The sequence below is a fragment of the Salmo salar genome, chromosome ssa22, assembly GCF_905237065.1.
Source record: "Salmo salar chromosome ssa22, Ssal_v3.1, whole genome shotgun sequence".
Taxonomy (NCBI): Eukaryota; Metazoa; Chordata; class Actinopteri; order Salmoniformes; family Salmonidae; genus Salmo; species Salmo salar.
Window position 1 is genome coordinate 16,491,253 of NC_059463.1, and position 10,777 is coordinate 16,502,029.

The following is a 10,777-nucleotide window of genomic DNA, read 5'->3' on the forward strand; positions in this document are numbered from 1 at the left end:
GTGTCACCCATGGTCAACTGAGGTAAGCCCTCAAAGCTCTAGTAACCAACTTGTGATTGACCACTGCTAAATTTAGGCTCAGGACTCACATCAGAGGCTGGTGGGAGGAGCTATAGGAGGACAAGCTCATTGTAATGGCTGGAATGGAATTCATGGAACGGAGTTAAACCCATTACAATGAGCCCATCCTCCTATAGCTCCTCCCTCCTCTGACTCAGATACTGGGTTGAAGCATTTGGTTGCTAAGAGAAAGAAAAATGTCATTTATTTCATGGAGGACATGCTATAAAAATAAAGAGTCGCACACTCCATATATAAACTCCCAGTAATTTATTGGGTAAATCACCAACGTTTCGGCATCACTGTGCCTACTTCAGAGTAATGTCATGAATACTTGAACCAAGTTATGTAGGAAAACAGTCCAATTAATGAAACCAATGACAATAGTGTGGGGTGTGTCATAATGATTAAGTTTAATAGAATGAATTGAGTGACACAAAAAAAAATAGTTTATGGCATATTAAATATTAGGCTATTATCATATGGAAACAATTGAATATTGTACATAATATTAGCATCAACATACATTATTGATTAATTCAATTTCTCATTTAATTGTTTCCTGTTTCATACTTGTTACATGTAATCTTTTGGTTCAACCTTAATGCATAATAAGCATCATCAACAGGTGGAACATTAGGTGTATGCTAATAAGCTGTAGAAATAATATATCAATTTATAAGACTCGTTCATAAAAATAAAGACTTGTTCATAAGGGCCTGAGATCAACGCCAATATTCAGACTACTAGACATGTGAGATTAAGAACACAATTGATTTTCATCATGAGCAAAAGCTATTGGCTTTCTACCCAAAGTTGCAAAGTAAATATTATGATCCATTTGATAAACACAAGAGACCAGCAGAATTTATAAAGGTATGTGGCAGAAACAGGAACAGCGGCATCTACTGGCCAGAACCTGGTACTTTCACATTTATGGGGGGAATGCAAGTGGTCTTTGACCATTTCTTTGGATTCCTCACTTCTTAATCATTTAAGATATTTGGTACAAATCGGATGTTGAGTACTATATTTATTGAATATTATATGAATCCTATACATTGAAATTACCAATTTGGGTTCAATCAATTAGCTTAATTTCTTAGAGTTCAAATTGTCTTTCAACAAAAAAATGTTGCTGGAATGCTTATCTTATGTTTCTAACTACAAAAACTATTTCAGAACAATCTGAGATGGTGGGTGTCATGGCTTGCTGAAATTAAATGGAACGACCCATGTGATGTTCATGCATTCTACCTATGAACTTGATGATGCCAGCTACTCAGCTGAGCAAAGATGTGGTCTTATGGGAGTGGCTTCCAAAAACAAAACAACATCCCCGAAAGCGTCGCATGTGTAAGCAACTGGCGTCACTATTCAAAACCTAAACAGCTTGAGCAGAGAACAAGGTTGGGGTACCACTGCAAGACTGATCGAGACAATTTCACGATGACTACAAAATAAAACCTGAACGTTAGCCTTATATCAACAGAGAAATACATTTGAAATGAATAACTGGATATGAAAGCGCACTGGTGTGGTGAAGGTGACAAACACAGTCTGATATGAAATGAAGGCGTCTGTAATGACAGCCAGCAGTAGGTCAGCTATAAAAAAATACGGGATTTTTTTTTAAAGATCCGTCTTGTGAATGAATGTTAGGGCTGGGCTCTATAAGCTATTTATAAGGACAATACAAAATACAAAACAAACAGTTTGCAGCAGACCTGTAAACAAATTATGCAAGCTGTATTGATAAGGGACCGATTTGGATACATGCAGAATCAAATACGACAGGTTAAAGCTAAATAGAAATAGACTAGAGGCAAATAAAACGTAGTTTACCTTTATTCGGAGAATATTTCTGTTTGGGTAGGACATTCATTTTATGTTAACCCCAAAATGTCGTTTGAATGAGGTTTTATAACCGATTCCTTGATCAATGCATTTTCCTTTGACGAGGCATCGGTCTAGAACTGCAACCCTGCACAATTTTTTTTCAAAAGATCTGCATTGGTTCTTGATACCTTGACTGGTCTTTGCAACTGTTTCTTTAGAAATGTAACAAAAACAGCTGATCGTGATATCGCAGTAACCGTAGCACCACCTCTTCCCCCGCCCATCTTAATTATTCGATGGGGTTTAACGGCGGTTGGCATCCAATAAATGTTGCATTACTAGACTGGAGTATAACTCCCTTATACTTTACTTGAAAACAATTATAAATAAACAAATACCCTACCATTTAACACTACAAGTTACACCACCCCACTCCATTATTTAGTCCTACCTCAGGCCAACAACCTGAAAGGATGGGACACCACCACTTAACACACCCTGCAACTCTTCTGACGTCAAGTCTCGCACACCCAAATACCTCTCTGCAGCTGCCACCACAACCTCAATTTTCTGCGACTTAACGTTCCATCCCTGCAGTACAGTTGATAGCCATTGCCAGAAATGCTAAAAATCCAATCTTACTGAAACATACAGTACCAGTCAAAAGTTTGGACACACCTACTCATTCAAGGGTTTGTCTTTCATTTTTAAACTATTTTCTACATTGTAGAATAATAGTGAAGACATCAAAACTATGAAATAACACATATGGAATCATGTAGTAACCAAAAAAGTGTTAAACAAATATATTTTATATTTGAGATTCTTCAAAGTAGCCACCGTTTGCCTTGATGACAGCTTTGCACACTCTTGGCATTCTCTCAACCAGCTTCACCTGGAATGAGGTCGGTAATTGTGGAGGTCAGGTCATCTGATGCAGCAGATGCTGGGGGGGGGGGTACATTTGCCTCTACACTCCACACACACACACACACACACACACACACACACACACACACACACACACACACACACACACACACACACACACTGGCAGCAGAAGAGGCAATTGCCTCAGGTCTTACATCATCACATCATTAAGGGGCCTCGTGAGTTGGTCAAAATAATAATAAAAAATATCCATTTGAGGTCCCCTCCCCCCAAGCTCCGCTTAAGGCATAATAAATAAATAATATGAATAAAATCCCCATCAAAATACTTCTGTTAGGGATATTGTATCTTTTGAAATTCCGCATCTGCGGTGGAAGGGGTCGACACTACTTACCACCAGTGGTGGAAAAAGTACCCAATTGTCAAACTTGGGTAAAAGTAAAGATACCTTAATAGAAAATGTAAAAGTGAGTCACCCAGTAAAATATTGCTTGAGTAAATGTCTAAATGTATTTGGTTTTAAATATACTTCAGTGTCAAAAGTAAATGTAATTGCTAAAATATACTTAAGTATCAAAAGTTTAAAGTAAAAGTACAAATAATTTCAAAGACAGCACCATTTTCTTGTATGTTTTATTTACTTACGGAAAGCCAGGGTACATTCCAACACTCAGACATAATTTACAAACGAAGCATGTGTGTTTAGTGAGTCCATTGGACCCTTTTCCTGTCTTGCTTAGCGTTCAAAATGTAATGAGTAATTTTTGGTGTCAGGGAAAATGTATGGAGTAAAAAGTAAATTATTTTCTTTAGGAATGTAATGAAGTAAAAAAAATTGTAAAGTAAAGTACAGAACCCCAAAAACTACTTAAATAGTACTTTAACGTATTTTTTACTTAAGTATTTTAAACCACAGCCACAAAGTCATAATTATGGCAAAAGCCCCCCTATTTCTACAATTTCAATTCTTAAAATCTGATTTCAAACCTAACCCTAACCTTAATCTCACTGCTAACCTTATGCCTAACCCTAACCTCAAACTAAGATCATCTGTACACAACACAACATTTTGTCCCTGATCTGAGCCACAAGAAATGGTCATATGGGTTCTGGCTTTGTTTCATTTTACTCCCCCCCAATCCATTACTTTGTCCTGGTTTATTTAACATTTATGTACTAAAACACATAGCATAGGTCTACTACAGGCCTATGAGACATTCTCCCTCTCTCATCCATTGGTTCCATACAGAATAGGCTACGTCAAAAGCAAATAACCAGTGGCGATTATAGCATGTAAATCTTGGTGGGGCAAAACGACAAACACATTTTTTGATGCATGCCAGCAAAGCCACAACACAACACTAAACATTATGTTAATTGCACTATAGCGGTGACAAACGGTGCCCACCAACTGTTAGGGCCTACATAAAGCTGTCTCAACAGCAGAGCTTTCTTTTCAGCACCATGGAGTGAATCCTTACCACTGCTACACCTGGCTATCAGCGGAGCCTTGTCTGGCAGCGAAACAGTTAATTCAGCCTCCTTTACTGCCCTTTAAAAAACATAGCTGAAATGGCTGACTTGCTTAAACAAATATGGTTTCTAATGACAATTGAGATGTACAAACTATAGCATAAGGGGATGACAAGCAGATAAGAGGCAATCCATAATTTCGATTAAGACATTCATGAGTGAGCTAGGATGGACGTAGTCAATATAACTATTTGTTCAGCACTTTTGAAATATACAGCGACAGAATTCAGAACATGGGCCGTTCTTACAGTATTCTCCCTGTACACCAGGTCAGAACCGTAGGATAAATAAAAGGGGCATATAAGCAGACAATGAAAGCTCTTCTAATATTTGACAATTACATTTCTCTAAAACAAGCTATAGGCTACATGTGCACCACCAAGTCAGAACAGTAGGCTAAGTTATGAGAGGAAAAGTCACCAAATTGTTAGGGTTGAGGCACATGGGCTACTAACATCTTACTACACAACAAACACTTAGTATTACTTTCTTAGCTACAGTATACATATCTCCCTGGCATATTACATCATTTATGCAGCAGCATACAAGACGTTTTTGGACTCACCTTGTTGTGCTGTGCTCACCAGAACAGGAAGATGGCGCGGCGGTCCTTCTTGTGGACACATTTTGTCATTAAAATTTGTCATCGAAGTCTGGCATTCTCTGGATTTATGGTGCTTTCAAGACAACTGGGAACTCTGAAAAAAAACAAGGTCGAAACATGACGTCAGGGATCTTCAGGTCGGAGCTCTAGAAAGAGGCCCGAGTCCCCGACTTTGAATTTCGAGTTGGATGGCCGTTCAAAACTTATTTTCCCATTCGGAGCTCGTTTTTTTTCCAGAGTTCCCAGTTGTCTTGAACTCACTGAAGTCTGAGATTTCACAGTTCTGAATTTCCAGTTGTTTTGAACGTGGCAGAATTGGCAGCATGGTCAATGTATTGAACCTTTTCTGGCCCATGGTGTGTTTCGAGTTATTATTAATCCTTTTAAGCTTGGAAAAGAGAACCTTAAACACTGTCTTGGACCACACACCCTCTCCACTGAATTGCAGGCTAGTGATTGTTTTACAAAGCTTGCAGTTTGCCACTGATTCCTTCCAAACCACTCATTGTTAAATTTGCGATTTCCAACTTGTTGTGTCATCGGCAATATCCAATTGCCGATGAGCACCGATACGTTTTATCTATAATTTATTTTCATATTTAGTTATATTTATTTATTTTATTTAACCTTTTTGACTAGGCATATGACAAGGATTGAAAAGGATTTGCCAGTAGATTGTCGACTTGATTCATGATGATGACTGCATTCTAGCTTGCTAGCTTCGATTTTGAAAGTATGATGTTGTCATGATCCGTCCAATCAAAGCTACGTTAGATAATGTGATTTGACATCCTTTTATCTGTGGCCAATGACCTTGTGCCTTCTTGGATGGGCACTTCTAATGTAAGTCTATGGCAGCACCCAAGGGGCTTACATTTTCGAGCTCTCCCTGTAGATTTTGCAGTGATGTAGTGTCCCCATGAGTGACAGAGCACTGAGCCAATCATGGTGCAACTAGAGAACATTACCAGCCCTTACACTCAGTAACTTACACTGGCTGCCCCACCACAACAGAAAGCACTGAGCTAGGCTGAAACACTTGTATTTTGAAACACCTGCAAGCTTAATGCAGATGTAGGACATCTTGTGTGAACTTGTCGATCTGAAACCTGCTGATATTGAACTTGATTCAGATACCATTTCCACCCAAAAGGTGGCGTCATGAAACTACCAGCAGCAAATGAGGCACTGGTACCGGTAAATCAGGTATATTTTCTTGACATAATGCGTGCTTGCCAAGTGTTAGTATTCACACAATACTAAAACAATTTTCTTATCTGAATAAGGGGTCTGTTATCCAAATGTTGCATGTTGAACATGCTGAACAAAACCATTAGAAAGGCCAGTCACACCCTTTGTGGCCTGGCCTATAGCGCCTATGTAGGCTAGCATTGATAGAATCGGCACACACCAAACCATCATTCTTTTGTTTTAGACATACTGACGTCTTAAAGAACAAGCATTATTGTCTTGAAGTCGATTAAGACAATAATGCTTGTCTGTATAGTGATCTGACAAGGTTGCGCAATACTCTCCATACAAGGTCAAATTTTTCCAAATGTTTTTTTAACCTTTATTTAACTAGGCAAGTCAGTTAAGAACGATCACGGCCGGGTGTGATATAGCACGGGATCGAACCAGGGTCTGTATGGACGCCTCTAGCACTGAGATGCAGTGCCTTACACCACTGCGCCATTCGGGAGCAAATAGGGCAACGTGTTAATGCACGAGTTTTAGAAGCGCGCTATTGCCCGCAAGTGTTACATTTGCATAATTGGAATAGCCAATACTATTGCATGATGTGTGTTATCTGCAGGTCAATGCGATCAAAAGGCCGGGTGAACGCTTTGGGGGACATGTTTTTGTTTAGGAATGGGTAAGCGAGTGGTCTCATCCTGCGCTCATACGGAGGTGGGGTGTGCCCTCAGGGCGTCAGAGTATTTCAGCAGAGGAGAGAGCAGCATTTTGGAGACAGTCCGTTATTTAGACAGTCACACAGTGGTCCACAGTTGAGCAGGTTGAGACAAACGGGTAGACTATAAGTTTCAACGATATATTATTCTTCATATACCGCTATTCTCATGTTTGTCTAAGTCGTAGACGTCTGTCTATTTGCAAAGTTTGAACCTGTGACTGGTGGATATTTTACGAACATATTTCGCAAAGTGGAAAAATGCCTCGGTCTTTCTTGGTCAAAAAGTATTTCGCCAATAAAAAACCCAACTATAGTGAACTGGAGTGTCAAAATGGTGAGTAGCTTTACGTTATTTTTTAATTGTATGAAGTAGAATGTATTACACAAATACATAAAACATTACAGAATAGGTAGCCACCTGTTTTCTCTATTATTCTTCCTTACAATAAACCTCTGGGGATATGTTTTACTTGATCCACTTTTACTTGTGTTGCCCAAAGTAAACTGTCTCCACGTTGGCAACCTTTACAAATCATATTCTATTTTTCCAAGTAGGCTAAGGATCGTTATAAAAATAGGCAGTTCCCCCTAAACTGCACAGAGCTACAATACATTTTTTCTACCCCATGTGAATACGTGGGAGGAAATGGCCCATGAAATCTCTGCCTGGCTGAATCTCTAATGTTTCTGGTGTAAAATGCTCTGGAATTTTATAAAGATATCACAGAGAAACCTGACAGGCAGTTGTTGCTTTACAAGTTGAAAATATATGACCTATCCAAACTTCATGTTATCTATTCATTGTGTTGTGTTCCAGTTACATGAATTATATGTCCATGATGAAAACATCTCAGTATCTGTCAGCTGTGCTGTAAATGTATCTCTATAACCTAACCCTCTCCCTAATCCCTCAGCCACCTCACTTGAGAGGTACCCACTAGCTGAGCTTCCAGCAGGGGACAATAACTCAGCTGCCACCTGTTACACAACAGGACTGGTATGGGACGTGAGCTTCCTTCCAGCCCTCTACGTCCCCACATCCCCCACTGATGCCTCTCCCACCCCCGGTCCCCTGGACCTCAGCTCCCCATCCAGCCTCAGCAGCAGTGCCAGTAGCAGTGGGGAGGAGGATGAGGGGCGCACCTCTGACCCACCCAGCCCCGAGCCCACAGACACCTATCACCCCCCCCAGCGCCCCAAACGCACAGGCATCAAGAGCCATGGGGCCCTGACCGAGGACGAGAGAGTGGCCCCAGTCACTGCAGCAAGGCCAGCCTTCTTCTGCAAGCACTGCCCTAAAGAGTACACCAGCCTGGGGGCTCTGAAGATGCATATCCGCTCGCACACACTACCCTGTGTCTGCCCCACATGCGGAAAAGCCTTCTCCAGGCCCTGGCTGCTGCGCGGCCACATTCGCACACACACAGGTAAGAAGTCCTACACTCTCCATTGGGTATTACTTTGGTAGAAGGCAGGGGCAATTATTCCGTTAATTAGATCAACACTTGCAGTTTGACCAACAAGCCCAAAGGGCTTTGTATTGATCACTCATTGTGTTCTACCACACTGTAACAATGACTCCCTGAGAAGTATCTTATCATTGGCTACTCTGTGAGACAACAGAATGCATGATAACATTGTGATGAAGGGGACAAAGAACATAAGGAATCTTTCAGCTTTCAAACTGCCCACTTAACCACCAGCAGCAACTTGAAAGTAGTAATCTAATTTTGGCACTGATTTAATCATGTTGATTCAAGTGTGGTCCTGATCCTGACACCAGATTCATATTACCCTTTAAATGAGCTGTATTCACAGAGGTGTTAATGAACCCCTCTGCTGAGCTCAGAGACAGCCAAATTGATGTAGTTGTGTGTATTGCTAATCAAAGCGAAGGTTCACAGAACCCGTCTCATAGACAGGCTTACAATTTTTAAATGTGTTCCTTTATTTAACTAGGCAAGTCAGTTAAGAACAAATTCTTGATTTCCCATGACGGCCTACCGGGGAGCAGTGGGTTAACTGTCTTGATCAGGGGCAGAACCACAGATTTTTACCTTGTCATCTCGGGGATTCAATCCAGCAACCTTTTGGTTACTGGCCCAACGCTCTAACCACTAGGCTACCTGCCGCCCTGAAACATCACACAGTTAGTGACATGTATCTCTATCCAATGCTCCTCCAACCATCTCCTCCTTCTCAGGTGAGCGGCCGTTCTCCTGCCAACACTGTAACCGTGCCTTCGCCGACCGCTCCAACCTGCGGGCGCACCTGCAGACCCACGCTGAGGTGAAGAAGTACCAGTGTGGCGTGTGTTCCCGTACCTTCAGCCGCATGTCCCTCCTCCAGAAACACAGCGCGGTCAGCTGCTCCACCTCCTCCACAGCGTGAGCAGGAAGGGGCCATGGAGTTATCCCCACAGAGACCTCAGGGCAGTAGGGGAGTCTAGAGACTCATATCACCAGCAAGACCAGAGGAGCCTGAACCAATCTGCCAACAGAGACCATGAACTCACCGTTAACTAGTAGGAGAGGAAGTTGACCCTGACTCGTATCTCTTTGGATGGAACTTCCACAGCCGTCTCCGTTTCAATCTCATTTAAAGAAGAAGAGCATTTTTCAAACTCCTCCCATTTCAAGTCTGGTAGATATTTTTGGACTGTAAGTAACTCTGTACTCCTGCCATTCTCCCAGTCCCAACTTAGTTTTTTCCTCATATACAGTAGTGGATTCATGAGGGTTAGTGGTGCCATTGTTTTTGTCTATCCCGGCCTTTGTCCTGGCCAGGCAAGCTCAGGATCATCGTGGCCTAGACACAGCTGCTGAGAGAGGTAGGGGTGCGTGTGTGAGATACATCTCTCAGCATGGCGCACACACACACACACACACACACACACACACACACACACACACACACACACACACACACACACACACACACACACACACACACACACACACACACACACACAGCTGTCCCTGGTAGAGTGGTGTAGATAGACAAGGTGCTAACAGGTGCTATGGCCCTGACCTTCACTGGGCTGATAACAGGTGACTTCCACCTCCCCCAGAAAGAGGAAGTATGTCATCATCACAAAGAGGATGGGGTCCGTTGGTCCCTTTGTATGCATGTCTCCAGTGGGTGCGTCTTAAGCTTTTACTTTGACTACATCAAGCCCAGATGTAATCTGATGTGTTTCAAAGACAGGATAAAGCCATTTGTTTCTGTTGTTATTCCTTATGGAAGCTCTCAGCTTTCAATGTCGTTTTAATTCCTGAATGATAATCTAAGCCATGCACTCCAGGTTACCACAGTGTTAATTATTGCCATTGTTCTCTACAATGATAGCGAGAACAGTCTTTCCCATGCCATTTTTTTGTAAGATATAAACTTGTTTTATGAAATGTATTATTTCTAAACCAAAGATGTGCCTTCTTGTCTCCGCTGGTAGTATTACTATTATGCATCAAACAGTCAGAACTGTGGGGAAGGAGGGGACCAAATGACATGTCTGAAATGTTTACATCATAGAGGCACGGTTTCACAGCCCTGGCTGTACATAGGTGAATTTTACATTTCCTAAACCTTTTATGGTTTGCAGTGCAGTGTCCAGATTGTATGTAGTCTTATTTTTACTGTGTTTGTGTTTTTCACTTCTATTTCAATTATTTCATAGCTGATGGATTTGCATTCAATAAAATAATTTATGTTTATAAAAAGTATTGTTTTACCTTTTTTTTTGAACGAGAGTCTAGCACTACTTATACAACAACCATATATGCATGTTTGGTTAGAGACTGTTAATTAGAATCGGGCTATCTTTCAACAACTGTAAATGTAGCCTGTTGGGAGTGAATGAGCAGTTTGAATTGCCCATTGTGACGTTTAGTCGGAGGCAGGTGTGCAGGTGAACACACTGAGTGATGGACAAGGAC

The 10,777-nt window shown here is 41.3% G+C and overlaps 1 protein-coding gene across 1 annotated transcript; it reads left to right on the forward strand.

The window, feature by feature from the left end:
• The first annotated feature begins 6,637 nt into the window (after positions 1-6,637).
• Positions 6,638-10,561, forward strand: LOC106582895 (protein snail homolog Sna-like). The gene is made up of 3 exons (XM_014166486.2): positions 6,638-7,176; positions 7,757-8,269; positions 9,046-10,561. The coding sequence occupies exons 1-3, from the start codon at positions 7,101-7,103 to the stop codon at positions 9,231-9,233; spliced, it is 777 nt and encodes a 258-aa protein (XP_014021961.1). The 5' UTR covers positions 6,638-7,100; the 3' UTR covers positions 9,234-10,561.
• The last annotated feature ends 216 nt before the right edge of the window (positions 10,562-10,777 follow it).

Excerpts from the sequence above, each read along its gene's own strand:
- LOC106582895 (XM_014166486.2), top strand. The coding sequence starts at position 7,101 with ATGCCTCGGTCTTTCTTGGTCAAAAAGTATTTCGCCAATAAAAAACCC. Across the intron at positions 7,177-7,756 it reads TGAACTGGAGTGTCAAAATG|CCACCTCACTTGAGAGGTAC; the intron begins GTGAGTAGCTTT and ends CTAATCCCTCAG. Across the intron at positions 8,270-9,045 it reads CCACATTCGCACACACACAG|GTGAGCGGCCGTTCTCCTGC; the intron begins GTAAGAAGTCCT and ends CCTCCTTCTCAG.